The 20,088-nt window shown below is 37.0% G+C and overlaps 1 protein-coding gene and 1 pseudogene across 7 annotated transcripts in view; one reads left to right on the top strand and one right to left on the bottom strand.

Annotated features, from left to right (window-relative positions):
* CNTLN (centlein) overlaps positions 1–20,088 on the bottom strand; it is a 328,541-nt gene that overhangs the window by 198,686 nt on the left and 109,767 nt on the right. For 6 of the 7 annotated variants that reach the window (XM_067744463.1, XM_067744465.1, XM_067744462.1 and 3 more), the window contains exon 6: positions 7,902–8,039. In XM_067744463.1, coding sequence (XP_067600564.1) covers positions 7,902–8,039 — 138 coding nt within the window. The remainder of the gene's footprint in view (positions 1–7,901; positions 8,040–20,088) is intronic. The other variant, XM_067744467.1, reaches the window with a different exon arrangement.
* LOC137227064 (intraflagellar transport protein 22 homolog pseudogene) lies at positions 3,890–4,490 on the top strand (annotated as a pseudogene).

Below are 20,088 nucleotides of genomic sequence, written 5' to 3'. Positions count from 1 at the left end.
GTGCACTTGAGAAGAAAGTGTAATCTGCTGTTTTCAGATGGAATGTCCTACAAATATCAATTAAATCTATCTGGTCTATTGTGTCATTTAAAGCTTGTGTTTCCTTATTAATTTTCTGCCTCGGTGATCTGTCCATTGGTGTAAGTGAGGTGTTAAAGTCCCCCACTATTACTGTGTTACTGTCGATGCCCACTTTTATAGCTGTTAGCAGTTGCCTTATGTATTGAGGTGCTCCTATGTTGGGTGAATATATTTATAAGTGTTATATCTTCTTGCATTGATCCCTTGACCACTATGTAGTGTCCTTCCTTGTCTCTTGTAACATTCTTTATTTTAAAGTCTGTATTATCTGATATGAGTATTGCTACTCCAGCTTTCTTTTGATTTCCATTTGCATGGAATATCTTTTTGCATCCCCTCATTTTCAGTCTGTATGTGTCCCTAGGTCTGAAGTGGGTCTCCTGTAGACAGCATATATACGGGTCTTATTTTTGTATCCATTCAGTGAGCCTCTCTCTTTTGGTTGAAGCATTTATTCCATTCACATTTAAGGTAATTATTGATATGTATGTTCCTATTACCAACTTCTTAATTGTGTTGGGTTTGTTTCTGTAGGTCCTTTTCTTCTCTTGTGTTTCCCACTTAGACAAGTTACTTTAGCGTTTGTTGTAGAGTTGTTTGGTAGTGTTGCATTCTCTTAGCTTTTGCTTGTCTGTAAAGCTTTTGATTTCTCCATCAAATCTGAATGAGATCCTAGCCAGGTAGAGTAATCTTGGTTGTAGGTTCTTCCCTTTCATCACTTTAGATATATCGTGCCACTCCCTTCTGGTTTGTAGAGTTTCTGCTGAGAAATCAGCTGTCATCCTTATGGGAGATCCCTTGTATGTTATTTGTCATTTTTCCCTTATTGCTTATAATAATTTTTCTTTGACTTTAATTTTTGGCGATTTGATTACTGTGTGTCTCGGCATGTTTTTCCTTGGGTTTATCCTGTCTGGGACTCTCTGCACTTCCTGGACTTGGGTGGCTATTTCCTTTCCCATGTTAGGAAAGTTTTCAACTATAATCTTTTCAAATATTTTCTCGGGTCTTTTCTCTCTCTCTTTTCCTTCTGGGATCCCTATAATGCGAATGTTGTTGCATTTAATGTTGTCCCAGAGGTCTCTTATGCTGTCTTCATTTCTTTCATTCTTTATTCTGTTCACGGCAGTGATTTCCACCATTCTGTTTTCCAGGTCACTTAACCGTTCTTCTGCCTCACTTATTCTGCTATTGATTCCTTTTAGTGCATTTTTCATTTCAGCTATTGTATTCTTCACCTCTGTTTGTTTGTTCTTTAATTCTTCTAGGTGTTTGTTCTTTCATTCTTCTAGGTCTTTGTTAAACATTTCTTGCATCTTCTCCATCTTTGCCTCCATTCTTTTTTGGAGGTCCTGGATCATCTTCACTATCATTATTCTGAATTCTTTTTCTGGAAGGTTGCCTATCTCCACTTCATTTAGTTGTTCTTCTGGGGTTTTAACTTGTTCCTTCATCTGGTACATAGTCCTCTGCCTTTTCATTTTGTCTGTCTTTCTGTGAATGTGGTTTTCGTTCCACAGGCTGCAGGATTGTAGTTCTTCTTGCTTCTGCTGTCTACTGTCTGCTGGAAGAGGCTATCTAAGAGGCTTGTGCAAGCGTCCTGATGGGAGGGACTGGTGGTGGGTAGAGCTGGGTGTTGCTCTGGTGGGCAGAGCTCAGTAAAACTTTAATCAGCTTGCCTGCTGATGGGTGGAGCTCTGTTCCCTCCCTGTTGGTTGTTTGGCCTGAGGCAACCCAACACTGGAGACTACAGGCTCTTTGGTAGGGCTAATGGCAGACTCCGGGAGGGTTCCTGCCCAGGAGTACTTCCCAGAACTTCTGCCGCCAGTGCCCTTGTCCCCACGGTGAGCCACAGACACCCCCTGCCTCTGCAGGAGACCCTCCAACTCTAGCAGGTAGGTCTGGTTCAGTCTTCTATGCGTCACTGCCTCTTCCCCCTGGGTCCTGATGCACACACTACTTTGTGTGTGCCCTCCAAAAGTGGAATCTCTCCCCCACTCCTGTCAAAGTCCTGCAATCAAATCCTGCTAGCCTTCAAAGTCTGATTCTCTGGGAATTTCCCCTCCCGTTGCCGGACCCCCAGGTTGGGAAGCCTGACGTGGGGCTCAGAACCTTCACTCCAGTGGGTGGACTTCTGTGGTATAATTGTTCTCCAGTTTGTGAGTCACCTACCCAGCAGTTACGGGATTTGATTTTATTGTGATTGCGCCCCTCCTACCATCTCATTGTGGCTTCTCCTTTGTCTTTGGATGTTGGGTATCTTTTTTGGTGAGTTCCAGAGTCTTCCTGTCAATGATCGTTCAGCAGTTAGTTGCGATTCTGGTGCTCTCGCAAGAGGGAGTGAGCGCATGTCCTTCTACTCTGCCATCTTGAACCAATCTCCTCCAGTTCTTACGTCTTTTAATTTTTATTATTGCTTTACCACATACTTGATATTTCTGACTATGTGCTAGACATTAGTTTGTAAAACTGTGGACATAATTTGAGGACAGAATTGCTTTATTATCCTCCAGAGTTAATTTACACTTGCTTCTGCCAAGTGCCTAGGAACACCAGCAATCCAGATGCATTAGTCCAATTTCAGGATTCTGACTTTGATGATATTCCTCACCAAAATTGTAACTGCTCTGTCTTGACCTTTATTTTTTCACTGCTTTTCGGAGATTCACAACTAATTTCTAAGAAAAATTCCCAAATCAATTGACATTAGCCCACCTTCTCAATGGAAGTTAAGCTATTCATTTAGCTCACTCTCCACGTAACTGTTGAATCATTACCAGTCAGGCAAAAATTTTAGTTAGGCAACTTAACTGGTTACTGACTTTTATGCAAGTTCTAGGTTTATACTAAGATGTTCTGTATATGTTACAGACATGTATATTATTTACTTATTTTTTTATTTATATTCTAACGCAAGGTAAAAATCATTTGTGGTAGTTCACAGCACTATTCCATAGCACAATGTGTAACACAGATTAATTATTCAATAAATATGCAAATAATTAGGAATTCAAAGAAATAAACCCATAAAGAAATAAAGCTAGGTCAACTCCATCATTTATCAACAAGTAAAAGTATATCCAAATAAGAAAGTGCCTAGACCACTTTTCCTACAGATAATTATGGCTTGGTATGTCTTTTGCACAATATACAGATTCAGTACAGTAATGCTGGTATATCATAACCACCACACACACATGCACACCCACAAGAAATAAAAATGAAGGAGACATGTAGTGTATTCAGAAAATGATTATTCAAACAATTCAGGAAAAACACTGAAGACATCTCAACTACTACCCTATAATGATGGTCTGAGTAAAAGTCCTCTGAAGTCTTCAAGCTCTGTGCTATTACCTCCTCCTTTTTGAGTCCTTATAATCAAACACTTAAAATTACACAGAGTTCATCTTTTTACCATCTTGTAAGAAAATGTCCATCTATGGATATCATTGCCTTATTTACTGCAGCTTATAGTTCTTGCAGTACACTAAATTCAACTATACAGATAAATGCAGGTGCAAAATTTAGTAGAAAACATAATTTTTCAAATCCCATTCACATAACACTGCACTGTACCCTAGAATGGACCGCATGTTGCATCCAATAGTTTAAAATCATCATACTTTAAAATGGAAAGGTCTTGTTGGAATATTTTATGTAGTTACAGGTGTCATATTTTAAGAATATTGATGATACAAACTCTGACAAGATGGAATGCGTTCAGAAAGGCAACCCAGGCTCTGCCCTGACAGCAGCAAGGGCTCCGGCAGCACCTGGGTGTGCTCTGGCAGGTCTTTGGGCAGCAGATCGCAATGCTGAAGGCCAAGATCCTCTTTGTGGGGCCCTGTGAGAGTGGAAAAACCTTTTGGGCCAACTTCCTGACAAAATCTTCTGACATCGCCAAATACAACCCAACCCAAGGAATGAGGATCCTGGAATTTGAGAACCCATATGTTACCAGCAACGACAAATGCACGGGGTGTGAATCTGAGCTCTGGGATTGTGGTGGCGATCCAATGTTCGAGTCTTGCTGGCCAGCCCTGATGAGGGACTCTTATGGGGTGGTGATCATCTTCAATGCTGACATCCCAAGCCACCTGAAGGAAACTGAGATGTGGTATTCCTGCTTCGTCCAGCAGCAGTTTTTACAGGATACTCAATATCTGTTGAGTGCACACCATAAACCAGGCTCTGGAAGTGACAAAGCAAACCCAGCTTTGGCGCCATCCTTGAACAAGCTGAAGCTGGTGCACTCAAATCTTAAGGATGACCGGAAGAGATCAGGATGGAGTTCATGAAGTATTTAAGAAGCATAATCAACTCAGTGTCTGAGAGCAGAGACTGGGAGGAGATGTCAATTATCAATTAACCGGCCTTCACCTAGATGCTTCCGCATCCCAAATGAAGTCAATTTTAGTGCAAATCTGAAATCCATCCACCTACTGAGGTTCTCATCTCCCTTTGGCTGTAGAAGACATTTTCCTTATTTGGCCAAAGGTAACAGTCAGCCAGGGAGTTGACTCATACCATCTATTCTCTGTCCTTGGTTCAGTTGAGAAAATCCTGTTACTGAATTCTGATTGCTTTGCCCCAGATCTCTCCAAAGAGCTGGAAAACTGAGGTGGTTTTTGCTTCCCCTTCACATTATGTCACATTACAAAAGTTGTGGAATTGTAACTGTCATAGCCCAGTGATAGCAACAGTAGTTTAAACCACGTGGATTGGTTTAAATGTGATTTTCATTCCTTAATCTGTACAACTTGCCTAGAATATTTTTGAAAAATATTAGCATTTAACTTCTCCAACATTTTATTTTTATTTAGACGTCCTTGATATCTGGACACCATATCACACTGGAAGGTGGAATACATATACTTTTTCTAAAAAGTTTTTTTATTATCTCAGGGGAATTTAATTCTTAAATGTTATTTCATAAAATACAGGAAAAACAATGTTATGCTGTCATAACACCCATTTGTAAAAATAGTCAAAAGATTTAATGCTCAGGATAACCAAACATGGTGAGTTTATAGCTTATTGTACAAGTTTGTTTTAGTGATCTTTCAAATTGTTGTTCTTTCATAAATTTTACTTTTTGAATTTTGTAATATAGCCAACCTGAAAATATATTAACTAGATCAAAAGTTAGATGTAGGGACTTCCCTGGTGGCGCAGTGGTTAAGAATCCGCCTGCCAATGCAGGGGACACGGGTTCCATCCCTGGTCTGAGAAGACCCCACATGCCGCAGAGCAACTAAGCCCATGCGCCCCAACTACTGAGCCTGTGCTCTAGAGCCCATGAGCCACAACTACTGAGCCTGCATGCTGCAACTACTGAAGACTGTGCACCTAGAGCCCATGCTCTGCAACAAGAGAAGCCACCGCAATGAGAAGCCCACGTGCTGCAACAAAGAGTAGCCCCTGCTCACCACAAGTAGAGAAAGCCTGCACACAGCAACGAAGACACAACATAGCCAAAAAAAAAAAAACCAAACATGTTAGATGTAGGTCTTTTCAACTGAGAGTGGAAGAAAAGTAGAGACACTTACAAGAGATGAAAAATATGCCCAGCTGTGTTTCACTCTTACAATGAAGAGGGCTGAAATGCAGCTGTTTGGGCAGTCTGCTTGAGAGAGTAGTGTTGGCAGATAATGACAGTTCCCTGGTAAATTTAGATTGAACTACAGTCAACTCTTAGTAAACTGCCTGGATTACCAGTGAGCACATTTTAAGCCCAGGTTAATTTCCTTTTGCCTGACCTCCACTCAGTTGGAACTTTTGCAAGGAACACAAGATAATGTTAACGCAAACTGTAGTAAATCTTCCTTATGTAATACCTGCAATAATATTAATTGATGTTGAGACTACAGCTCCAAAACAGAGATTATTTTTATCTGATATTTTAATGATTATCCAAGAGCTCAGTAGAAAAATTAACCCAGCAGCTTTCATTTACATTCATAGCCAGAGTACAACCCTTGGGAGTCCTTGAATTGAGAAAAATGTTTTAAAATTTAAGAGGCCACATGTGCAGAGGTTACAAGAGACCATTTAATGAAGAAGTCTCCCTGTCTTACCTGTCCCCAAACCCCAGCCCCTCTCCAGAAGCCCCCTTACCTTCTGTATTCTATCAGAAGTCTGTGCACATACAAATATGCTTTATTAAAGGAAACAGTAGCAAACTATTCACACTTTTTTACAGCTTGCTTTTTTCACTTTTTTTTATTTGGAGGATTTGTGTAAATATATACAGAGCTGCCTTTTTCTTTTTTACAGCTGCATAATATTCCACTTAACCATTTATTTGGGAATTTTATATTACATATTTTTACTAACAAAAAAAAGAGAAAGAAAGGCAACCCAAAACAATATAACGTCTGTAAAACATATACATGAAAAATTATGAGAAACAGAAGCAGTTAATAAGTTAATAAAAAATTTATTAATAAAGTTATCTTTTATTATTTGAAGGTCTGAACTACAGAACTGACTAGACTGTTTCTGAGATTCTCTAGATAAGGAATCAGGATACAAATGGGTGCCTACTGTAAAAAGCCAAATGTCAACTAAATATATGAAACAATCTAGAAATTTGAACAAAATAAAAAGAACAGTCTTGAAGAGTACTGAGAAACTTATAAACTAAAAGTATCAAGCAAAGGCTAAAAGCTTTTTTATAGGGAAGAAGATAGGAATAATTAAAAATTTTAAGATTGCTTCTAAAACTTAAGATTCTATTACTGTTTAGAATTACTTTTTTGCCTTCCATCAAATTACTGGCTTAAAAAAATTATACCATGAGTGCATAAAGTCTATCATCTGTAAAGAAATAATTTTCCTCACCCTATGGTAAAAAGATTTTTAAAATGTGACACAATGGATTTTTGCTTTCATTTATAATATATAATGCTTATATATTTTTACATATAATAAAACATATATAATATAAATTACTATATATTATATATAAATATATAATAGTATGTATTAATCTATTACCCAATAAAAAATCCTGCCCCAATATATATATTGTAATACAGTATATATAAAAATAAATATTAAGTATATATAAATATTTATGTATATCATAATTATATGTTAATTATATATCTATATAAACATTATATATATAGTATATTACATATAAAAATATATGACATATTTCAGAGAATGAAATTGTGCTTATACAGGTATGTGATAAACTTTGTATGATTTATTTTAATTAGTTCAAATTTTAAAATGTACACACATACATACATGTGTATATATGTATAACATATGTATGTATATGTGTATATATATTTATGATCTGTTCTAACAATATTTTCTGATAAAGATTATTATAAAATAAATTAATAGGTAGTTTAACATCTTTCAAAACACTTAAAAAGTTTTTCAAGTACTTCCACTTTATGAGTAGTGCTACAAAATTAACTATTTTGATATAGAAAGAATATTTCACAAACTAAAACTATTTAGAACATAATAAAATAAAACGTCAAAACTGGATCACTCATTTATTATTCATTATAACAATAATATTACATAATGCATGGGTAGGAATTTTAGAAGGAAACAAGGAATGAATGCATCCTCCTTGTTAAAAACTGAACCAAGGCTACTCTTTGAGCATGATTCTTTTCAGCCCTGTGAAACCCCTGATTGTCCCTGTTAATTCTAGATAGTTTCAATGCACAAACATAAGTACTCACAGAAGACATATATTGTCATTTTAGGGTGTTAATAATAAACAAAAATGCTGGCATTCTGCATAACAAAGGACATTTCTAAAATGTTAAATTAAGGAGTGAGTATACTTGCCTGACCAGGGTAATATCCATATCCTTCTGGATAAGTTCAGTCTGTTTATTATTCAACTGTAATGATAGAGCATTATATTTACTCTGTGATACTTCAATTTCTTTCCTTGCTTCGATTAAATTGTCTTCAAAGGCCTAAAATTAGAGCACTCATATCACAAATATAATAAATATCAAATAAATAAATAAAATTAAAAGCCTGTTATATTTAATCCACAAAATAACAGTGAAAAATCAGTAGTGCTTTAAATTTTGTTTTCATTAAATTAAAAAATGTTAATACAATCAATAAATTTTACACCAGTCACAGGTTACTTTTTTCAGAAACTGTAAAAGTATCATCGTCTCCTGGTGTGAAAGTTAAGAATCTGAAGCTAATAAACTTGAAAATCTATGTAGAAATTTACTTATTAAAATTACCGTAAAGTATTATATAATGAAAAAAGTTAATTACAATGAACAAAAAAAGAGCTCATTTACTTAAATATTACTCAAAACAAATAGATATTTTATTATTTCCTCAACTTTAAATGCAGATACACTCGAGAAGAAAAAATGGTGCAGCAAAAAAATAAAAATAATTTTACAATGTTTCAGGTTCAGATCATGCTGAGTTCACTTGATTGTGGTGAAATTTCACCTAAGGTTCAAAGTTGGTCTTTTCCTCCTGATAATTCTCTAAATCTTTTTTTCATTTTGAAACAATTTTAAAACTGATGTACAAGGAATAAAGATGCAGAGAATGGACTTGAGGACACAGGGAGGGGGAAGGGTAAGCTGGGACGAAGTGAGAGAGTGGCATGGACATATATACACTACCAAATGTAAAATAGATAGCTAGTGGGAAGCAGCTGCATGACACAGGGAGATCAGCTGGGTGCTTTGAGTCCACCTAAAGGGATGGGATAGGGAGGGTGTGAGGGAGATGCAAGAGGAAGGAGAAATGGAAATATATGTATATGTATAGCTGATTCACTTTGTTACACAGCAGAAACTAACACACCATTGTAAAGTAATTATACTCTGATAAAGATGTTAAAAAAGAAAAACTGATGTACATTTTTTCAAAAATATTTTTTCTCAAAAATATATTATAAAATTAATTTATTTTCATAAAATATTAAATAAATATTTTATCTAAAAGTAGAGGATACCCCAAAATACACTATACATTCATTATGTACAAAAGCGAGCAACAAGCTTTAGGTCAAGCACTAAAAATCTACTCTAGCAATGCACCCATACCTCATATATTCTCCCTGCAGTAACTAGAATGAACTTTTGAAGATAAAAATATTGGCTTTCAGCCAAGATAGCACTGTGAGTACATGCATATCTCACTTTATCATGTTTCCCGTTATTGCACTTCACTGATATTGCATTTTTTTACAAATTGAAGGATTGTGGTAACCCTGCATCAAACAAGTCTATCAATGCCATTTTTCCAACATTTGCTCACTTCATGTCTCAGTGCCATACTTTGGTAATTCAAACTCTTTCATTATTATTATATTTGTTATGGTGACCTGTGATGAATGATATTTGATGTTACTACTACAACTTGCTAAAGGCTCAGATGACAGTTAGCTGTTTTTAGCAATAAAATATTTTTTTAAGATATGTAAACTGTTGTTTTATAAGAAGAATTTAAGAAGAATTACTTCTTAAATTCCCATTTATTAAAAAAGAGTAATGATAGATATATAGGTGCGTGTGTAGGTGGATGTAAGAGAGAAAGAGAGAAGGAAACATGGAAGGAAAGGGAAATGAGAGAAGGGAAGGGAAGGCAGAAAATAACAGGTGTTCGCTGGGACGTGAAGAATTAGGAACCTTTGTGTGTTGCTGGGACTGTAAAAATACTCTCAAAAACAGTATGGGGGGGGGTTTCAAAACATAAAAAACAGGACCACCATATAATCCAGCAATCCCACATCTGCATATACATTTAAAAAAACTAAAAGCAGGTTCTTGAAGAGATATCTGTAAACCCATGTTTGTAGCAGCACTATTCACAATAGCCAAGTGGCAGCAACCTAAACGTCAAATGAATAAACAAAACGTGCTATACACGTAAAATGAAGCACAATGCAGCCCCCAAAGGAAAGCCTGTCACATGCTACCACATGGATGAACCTTGAGGACATTATGCCTAATGAAACAAATCAGTCACAAAAGGACAAATACCAGATGACTCCACTTATATGAAGTATCTAAAGTAGTCAAATTAATAGATACACAGAATAGAACGGTAGTTACCAAGGCCTAGGGTAAGGGAGCACTAAGCAGTTGTTATTAAAAAACAGAGTTGCAGGTCTTGAAGTCAACAAAGTTCTGGAGATCTCTTTCACAGCAATGTAAATATAGTTAACACTACTGAACTGTACACTTAAAAATGGTTAAGATGGTTAATTTTATGTTATGTGTTTTTTACCACAATAAACAAGGAAGGAAATTTTGACATATGAAAGAACATGGATGGACCTTGAGATAATTATGGAAAGCCAAATAAGCCACTTACAAAAAATAATGTATGACTCCACTTATATGAAGAATCACATAGAGACACAAAGCAGACTAGTGGATGCCTGGAGCTGGGGGGAGGAGAAATGGGAAGTTGTTTTTGAATATAGTTTCACTTTTGAAGGATGAAATGTTTCTGCAACTTGGTTGCATACCAATGTGTATATACTTAACACTGCTGAACTGTATACTTAAAATGATAAAAGATTCTAAATTTTATGTTATATTACTTAACCACAATTTAAAAAAAACCCTATGGAGAGGCGAAGATTTAATTAGATTAGACTGTGGAGCAATTTGTGTCCCAGGATATTGACAAAAACAACAGAAGAATCTAATCAGTCATCAGTTTTTGGAGGCCAACAGCTGGGTGTGATACCAACAGACATATTAAGAAACAAACATATTAACAGACAGATCAAGAGACAGACACATGAACAGACAAATCAAGAGAAGAGACAGTGAAGGAGAGCCCTGCTAAAATCACAGGGTGAATGTGCACATGTCCAGGTCTGTGCTTTATGAAAAGCAACCACGAGAGACTGTTAACAGCATGGGAAACAGATTTCCTAAAATGGCCCAATGAAAACATTAAAAAAACAATGAGCAAACGTCAACAAGCCCTGATGTTATGGCAGTGAGGAACCAGTATCCAAAACTGCTACAGTGGGAATTCCCTGGCGGTCCAGTGGTTAGGACACCACACTTTCACTGCTGAGGGTGCGAGTCCAATCCCTGGTCAGGGAACTAAGATCCCACAAGCCATGCAGCGCAGCCAAAAACAAACACAAACAGACAAAACAAAACCCCAAACTGCTACAGTATATAATTTTATTTTTATTAATTTTTTTTGCTTTGAAAAAGTTACTTTTCTTTTTACTTTATTTTAGATTTATTTTTATTAAGATAACATTGGTTTATAATATTATATGTTTCATGTGTACAACATTATATTTCTACTTCTGTATACCCTACCCTACAGCATGCTCACCACCAAAAATTTAGTTTCCATCCATCACCATACAGTTAACCCCTTTTATCCATTTCACCCCCCACCACCACAACTTCCCCTGGTAACCACTACTGTGTTCTCTGTATCTATGTGTTTGTTTCTCTTTAGTTTATTTTGGTTTTTGTCTGTTTCCTTTTTGATTTCCACATATTAGTGAAATCACACAGTTCTCTATCTGACTCTTTTACTTAGTATAATACCCTCAAGGTCCATACATATTGTCACAAATGGCAAGATTCCATCTTTTTGATGGCTGAGTCGTATTCTACTCTGTGCATATGTGTGTGAGTGTGTGTATGTGTGCGCGCACGTGTGTGTGTGTGTGTGTATACCGTATCTTCTTTATCCATTTATTGGTTGATGGGAACTCAGGTTGTTTCTATATCTTAGCTATTGTAAATAATATCACAATGAACATAATGGTGCATATATCTTTTTGAATTAGTGTTTTCATATTCTTTGAATAAATACCCAGACATGGGGTAGCTGAATCATATGGTAGCTCTATTCTTAATTTTTTGGACTCTTCATACAGTTTTCCACAGTGGATGCACCAATTTACATTCCCATCAAGACTATCTGAGGCTCCCCTTTTCTCGACATCCTCAACAGCACCTGTTATTTCTTGTCTTTTTGATAATAGCCATTCTAACATGAGTGAGCTGATATCTCATTGTGGTTTTGATTTGCATTTCCCTAATAATTAGTGATGTTGAACACCTTTTCATGTGCCTGTTAGCCATCTGCATGTCTTCTTTGGGAAAATGTCTAATCAGGTCCTCTGCCCACTTATTAATTGGATTGTTTATTTCTTGAGTTGTATGAGTTCTTTATATATTTTGGATTTTACCTTTTATCAGATATATCATTTGCAAATGTCTTTTCCATTCAGTAGATTGCCTTTTCATTTTGTACATGGTATTCTTTGCTGTGCAGAAGCTTTTTAGGATGATGTAGTCCCATTTGTTTATTTTTGCTTTTGTTTCCCTTGCCTGAAAAGACGTACCCAGAAAGACACTGTTAAGACCAGTGTCAAAGCACATAAAGCCTATGTTATCCTCCGAGTTTTATGGTTTCATGACTTACATTTAAGTCTTTAATCCATTTTGAGTTGATTTTTGTGTATGGTGTGGGACAGTGGTCTAGTTTCATTTTTTTGCATGTGGCTGTCCAGTTTTCCCAACACCATTTATTGAAAAGGCTATAATGTCTTTATATATATATGTTCCTTTGTTGTATATTAATTACCTGTTTATGTGTTGGTTTATTTCTGGGTGCTCAATTCTATTCCATTGATCTATGTATCTGTTTTTCTGAAAATATCATGCTGTTTTGATTAATATGGCTTTGTAGTCTAGCTGTAAATCATGGACTGTGATACCTCCAGCTTTGTTCTTTTTTCTCAGGATTGCTTTGGCTATTCAGGGTCTTTTGTGGTTCCATTATAAATTTTAGAAACTTTTGTTCTATTTCTGTGAACAATGTCCTTTTGACTTGGAAACAGACTGAACTGAAGCTATATATTGTTTTAGGTAGTATGGGTATTTTAACAATGCTAATTCTTCCAACTCATAAGCATAAAATATTTTTCAATTTATGTGTCTTCTCCAATTTCCAGCAACAAGGTCTTACAGTTCTTAGTGTTCAGGTCTTTCACCTCCTTGGTTAAATTTATTCCGATGTATTTCATTCTTTTTGTTGTGATTATAAGTATGACTTTTCTTAATTTCTCTTTCTGCTAGATCATTGTTAGCATATACAAACATAACAGAGTTTTGTATGTTGATTTTATACCCTGCAACTCTGCTGTATTTATTTTTTCTAATAGCCTTTTTTGTGGAGTTTTTATGGTTTTCTCTATATAAAATCATGTCATGCACAAACAGTGAGAGTTTTACCCCTTTCTTTCCAATTTGAATTCCTTTTATTTCTTTTTCTTTGCCTAATTGCTCTGGCTAGGACTTCCAATACTAGGACTTCCAATACTATGTTAAATAAGAGTGGCAAAAGTGGCCTCTTTGTCTTGTTGTCTTGTTCCTGATATTAGAGAGAGAGCGTTTAGTTTTTCACCACTTAGTATGATGCTAGATGTGGGCTTGTCATTTACAGCTCTCATTATGATGAGGTATGTTACTATTATAAACATTTAGTTGAGAATTTTTATCAAAAGCCAGTGTTGAATCTTGTCAAATGCCTTTTCTGCATCTATTGAGGTCATCATATGGTCTTCATCCTTTTGTTGATGTGATGTATCACGTTGATTGATTTGCAGATGTTGAAACCTCCTTCTATCACTGGGATAAATCCCACTTGATCACGGTGATGATTCTTTTTTTTTTTTATTGCAGTACGTGGGCCTCTCACTGTTGTGGCCTCTCCTGTTGTGGAGCACAGGCTCCAGATGCGCAGGCTCAGAGGCCATGGCTCACGGGCCTAGCCGCTCCGCAGCATGTGGGATCCTCCCGGACCGGGGCACGAACCCGTGTCTCCCTGCATCGGCAGGCGGACTCTCAACCACTGCGCCACCAGGGAAGCCCAGTGATGATTCTTTTAATGTACTGTTTTACTTGGCTTGCTAATATTCTGTTCAGAATTTTTGCATCTATGTTCATCAAAGATATTGGCCTGTAATTTTCTTTTTTCTGTGTGTTTTCTTTGTCTGGTTTTGCTATGAGAGTGATGTTGGCCTAATAAACTGAGTTAGGAATCATTGACTCCTCTTCAGTTTTTTGGAAGAGTTTGAGAAGAATAGGTATTAAATCTTCTTTGAATGTTTGGTAGAATTCACTTGTGAAGTTGTCTAGGCCTGGGGAGCTTTTTGATTACTGTTTCAATTTCTATACTAGTTATGTGGTCTATTCAAATTTTCTATTTCTTCATGATTCAGTCTTGGAAGCTGTATGATTCTAAAAATTTGTCTGTTTTTTCTAGGCTGTTCCACTTGTTGGCATATAGTTGTTCATAATATGCTCTTATAATCCTTTTTTTTTTTTTGGTATCCACTGTTATTCCTCCAATTTCATTTCCAAATTTATTTACCAGAGCCTTGTCTTTTTTCCCTAATGAGTCTAGCTAAAGGTTTGTTGATTTTATCTTTTCAAAGAACCAGCTCTTAATTTCATTGATTTTTTTATTGTCTTTTTAGTCTCCATTTAATTTATTTCCACTATGATCTTTATTATTTATTTCCTTCTACTGACTTCTGGCTTCATTTGTCATTCTTTTTCCAGTTCCTTTAGACGTAAGGTTAGATTGTTCAACTGAGATTTTTCTTGTTTCTTAAAGTAGGCCTGAATGTCTATAAACTTCTCCCTTAGTACTGTTTTTGCTGCCTCCAACAGATTTTGGTTTGTCCTATTTTCCTTTCCATTCATCATCAAATAAATTTTGATTTCTCCTTTGATTTTTTGTTGACCCAATAGTTGCTTAGTAGCATGTTGTTCATTCTCCACATATTTGTGATTTTTCCAGCTTTCTTCTTGTAGTTGATTTCTAGTTTCATACCACTGAAAAGATGCTTGATATGATTTCAATCTTCTTACATTTCTTGAGACTTGTTTTGTCTCCCAATATATGGTCTAACTTCGAGAAAGTTCCATGTACACTTGAGAAGAATATGCATTCTGCTGCATTTGGACTGAATACCCTGTACAAATCTATCAAATCCATTTGGTCTAATGTATCATTTAAGATCACTGTTTCCTTGTTGACTTTTGGCCTGGATGAACTATCCACTGATGCAGGTGGGGTGTTAAACTCCCCTACTATTACTGTGTTACTATCAACTGCTCGTGTTAAAGTCCCCTACTATTACTGTGTTACTGTCAATTGCTCCCTTTAGATTTACTAATAACTGTTTTATATATTTTGGTGCTTCTATGTTAGATGCATATATAAATATTATATCTTCTTGATGAATTGTCCCCTTTATCATTATATACTGTTCAATTTTGTCTCTTGTTACCTTCTTTGGCTTGAAGTCTATTTTGTCTGACATGAGTATGGCTACATCCACTTATTTTGGTTGTCATTTGCTTGGAGTATCATATTCAGTCCCTTCACATTTACCTTACATTTGTCTTTAGAGCTGAGATGAGTCTCCTGGAAACAACGTATACTTGAGTCTTGTTTTTTAATGCATCCAGTCACTCTGTGTCTTTTGATTGGTGAATTCAATCAATTACATTAAGAGTTATAATTGATAGATGATAACTAGTCACTGCCATTTTACCTTTTGTTTTCTGGTTGCTCTATATCTCCATCATTTCTTTTTCTTTCTGTTTATGTCTGCCATTTTGGTTTTCTATGATTTTTTTCTCAGTTTTCTCCTTGTTTATTTTTCATGTCTCTGTTCTAGATTTATGCTTTGTGGTTGCTGTGAGTTTTGTCTAAAACGTCTCATGGATAAAGCACTCTTTTTTCTGTTGATAGCATCTTATCTTCATTTACATATATAGATTACATCCTTTTCCGCTTCCCTTTTTGTTTTTGTTGTCTTGAATTATCCCTTTATACGTTGAGAGTCTGTTAGCAAATTGAAGTAGATACAGTTATTTTTTCTACTTTTCCCCTTTAACTTTTATGCTATAAAAAAGCATTTAAAAGCCAATTCTAATAATTACAGCTTTCTGATTCTATTTATCACCTTGCTCGAACTTTTGTGTACTTTTGCCTTTTTGTTTCTGGTAGAAGAGCACCGTTCAACATTTCTTGTAAGGCAGGTCTAGTTTTAATGAACTCTGAGCTTTTATTTATCTGGGAAAATCTTTCTTTCTCCTTCATATCTGAATGATAACTTTGCTGGACGGAGTATTCTTGGGTGATAGTTTTTAATCTTTCAGTATTTTGAGCTTGTCATTCCACTCCCTCCAGGCCTGTAGGGTTTCAGAAATCTGCTGATAGCGTAATGGGGGTTCCTTTGTAGGTTACCATCTTTTTTTCCCTGGCTGAATTTCAAAATCTTCCTTTGTCATTGACTTTTGACAACTTTAATATAATGTGTCTTGGACAAGGTTTTTGCATTGAGGCAGTTTGGGTGTTCTCTTAGCCTCATGGGCTTGTGTATCTAGTTCCTTCCCCACGTTTGGGAAGTTCTCAGCTATTATAAATGAATTCTCTGCTCCCTTCTCCTCTCTTCTCCCTCTGGGGTACCCATTACCCTATTGCTGCCCTTCCTAAAAGAGCTGAATAACTATTGTAGAATTTCCTCATTTTTTTATATCTCAATCCTCTTTCTTCTTCTACTGTATCATTCCAAGATTTCTATCTTTGAGCTCACTAATTCTCTTTTTTTTAACAAATTTATTTATATTTTATTTATTTATTTTTGGCTGCGTGGGGTCTTCGTTGCTGCATGCATGCTTTCTCTAGTTGCTGCGATTGGGGGCTACTCTTCATTGCAGTGCCCAGGATTCTCGTTGCAGTGGCTTCTCTTGTTGAAGAGCAGAGGCTCTAGGCGTGCCACCTTCAGTAGTTGCAGCATGCAGCCTCAGTAGTTGTGGCTCATGGGCTCTAGAGCACAGGCTCAGTAGTTGTGGCGCACAGGCTTAGCTGCTCCAAGGCATGTGGGATCTATCCAGACCAGGGCTCGAACCTGCATCCCCTGCATTGGCAGGCAGATTCTTAACCACTGTGCCACCAGGGAAGTCCATCACTAATTCTCTCTTCACTATGGTCTGCTCTATATCCAATGCTTTCTAATGCATTCTTCATCTCATTTATTGAATTCTTAAGCTCCAGAATTGTGGTTTGGTTCTTTTCTTTTCTTTTTCTTTTTTTCTTTTTTTTTTTTGTGGTACGCGGGCCCCTCACTGTTGTGGCCTCTCCCGTTGAGGAGCACAGGCTCCGGACGCGCAGGCTCAGTGGCCATGGCTCATGGGCCCAGCCGCTCCGCAGCATGTGGGATCCTCCCAGACTGGAGCACAAACCCGTGTCCCCTGCATTGGCAGGTGGACTCTCAACCACTGTGCCACCAGGGAAGCCCCTTGGTTCTTTTCTTTTAGTTTCAACCTCTTTGGTAAATTATTCCTTCTGTTCATTAATTTTATTCCTGAGCTCAATGAACACCCTTTTTGAGTTTCTTCATGACAACTCTCTTGAATTCTCTATCAATCAGATTGCAATGTTCCATGACTTTAAGTTTAATTTATGTGAAATTGTCATTTTCTTTTTGTGGTACAATGTTACTGTGGTTTTTCATGGTGCTTGATAAATTGTTCCTCTGCTGGTGCATGTGAAGTAGGGAACACCTTTCTGCTTGATACTAGCAATTCAACAGGTTAGAAATTAGAGGTCTTTCTTTTGATTTCCAGTAGGTAGTGATATAGCACAAGTTTTGGGTTTCTCTTACCTGAGCTGCCTCTGATTCTACTTGAGAGTCTGCACTTTCCACGTTCCATCGCCTCTGTCAGGTGTGGCCCTGTGCATTCATTATTGTTTCTTGTGTCTCTGGGGTCATTGGTACCTTGCTTCTGCCAGTGTCACAGTTGCTGCTGCCTGGGGCCCTTGGATGGTGGGCTCTTCCCTCATCTGGGATCCAAAGTTGAAGGTTCCACTATCATGGGGGAAAGGGAAGGGGGAGCCAGGGTCCTACGGGTGCCTCTATGGTGTCCAGTGTTGTAAGTTTCCTGCAAGTGCCTCTGTGGTGTCCAGTGTTATAAGCTCCACAGATGAGATGTGCATGTGAGAGGCTGGAGTAATGGGTGCCTTAGCAGCTGGAGGAACGGGGTACCAGGCCCCACTACCACTGCTGCCCGGTTACTTGTGGCTGTAGTAACCATGTGGCCAGGAGGCTTGAGTCATGTGCACCACGTCCCCTGCCACTGCCAGGTTCTCTGGGGTTGTGGGTTCAGCTGCCATGGCTGATGGACCAGGACTTCAAGCATGCCTCTGCTGTTCCCTTGGTTCAGCCTCCTCCATGTGTTCCAGTCCACCCACCTTTAGATGCACAGATGTGTGGAATTCTCCAGCAACCTGATATATTGGACAGAGGCTTCGTTGTTGTGTTTTAGATGTTTTACTACTTGTAGATTGAAGGGGAAAGACAAAGATAGCTTTTCATTCTGCCACGGTGCTGAATTGACTCCTCCTAGCATATAACTTGAAATGTACATTTTTCAACAAAAAAATTACAACATGCAAAGAAAAGGTGTCATTCATGCAAAGCAAAGAAAGCAAGCAATAGCAACTGCCCATGAGAGGATCCAGATACCAGCCTTCACAAAGACTTCAAAAGAGGCATTATAAGTATATTTAAAAAGTAAAAGAAAATCATGTTTTAAAAAGTATCATATCATTTTTAAAAAGTTAAAATGACAGTATCTCATCTGATGGAAAATACCAATAAAGTAATATAAATTGTATTGAAACATCCAAATGGAAATTCTGGTGCTAAAAAGCACAGTGACTAAAATGAAAACAAACAAAAAAACCTCACTAGAAGAGCTCAACATTTAATATGAACTGACAGGAATAAGAACAAAAAACTTGAAGCTATATCAAGAAAAAAGAATAATACAAATTAATAGCCCCAGAGGAATACTGGACACCACTAAATGCACCAATATAAGCATAAAGGGACTACCAGAACGAGAGGCAATAGAATAAGGACAGAAAAAAATACTCAAAGAAATAATGGTCAAAAACTACCAAATGGGCTTCCCTGATGGCGCAGTGGTTGAGAATCCGCCTGCCGATGCAGGGGACACGGGTTCGTGCCCCGGTATGGGAAGATCCCACATGCCGCGGAGCAGCTGGGCCCGTGAGCCATGGCCGCTGAGCCTGCGCATCCAGAGCCTGCGCGTCCGGAGCCTGTGCTCCGCAATGGGAGAGGCCACAACAGTGAGAGGCCCACGTACAGAAAAACAAACAAACAAACAAACAAAATTATACAACTATATGTTTTTAAAAGATACTATCATATCCAAAGACACAAAAAGATTGAAAATCAAAGGATGAGAAAAGATATTCCATGAAAATAATAAACAAAAGAGAGTTAGGATGGACATAAGAATGTTGGACAAAATAAACTAAGTCAAAAACTGTTATAAGAGACAAAAGAGGACATAATATATTGATCAATGAGTCAATTCATCAAGGTGTAACCACTATAAACATACATGCACCAAAAACCAGAGCCTTAAAATATATAAAGTATAGAATTGAAGGAAGAAATAGAGTTTTACAATAATAGTTGGAGAATATAGGCCACTTTAAATAATGATAGAACATCTATATAGATGGTCACTAAGGATACAAAGAGCCTGAAAAACACCATAAACCAAGTATACCTAACAGATGTATATGGAACACTCTACCTCAAAACAGCAGAATATACATATTTCTTAAGTACACACAGAACATTCGCCATATAAGACCATATGTCAAGCAATAAAAAAGCTCATAATAAACTTTAAAAACTTAAACTAATAGAAAGTATCTTTTCCAACCACAGTGGAATGGAGCTAGAACTCAGTAACAGAAGGAAAACTGAAAAATTCAAAATATATGGAAATTAAACAATATACACTTAAACAGCCAATAGATCAAAGAAGAAATCACAAGAGAATCAGAAAATATCCAGAGACAAATGAAAACAAAAACATAACATGCTAGGACTTCCGTGGTGGCACAGTGGTTAAGAATCTGCCTGCC

This window comes from Pseudorca crassidens, chromosome 7 (assembly GCF_039906515.1).
Source record: "Pseudorca crassidens isolate mPseCra1 chromosome 7, mPseCra1.hap1, whole genome shotgun sequence".
NCBI classification, from domain to species: domain Eukaryota; kingdom Metazoa; phylum Chordata; class Mammalia; order Artiodactyla; family Delphinidae; genus Pseudorca; species Pseudorca crassidens.
This window is presented reverse-complemented; position numbering and strand designations above follow the sequence as displayed.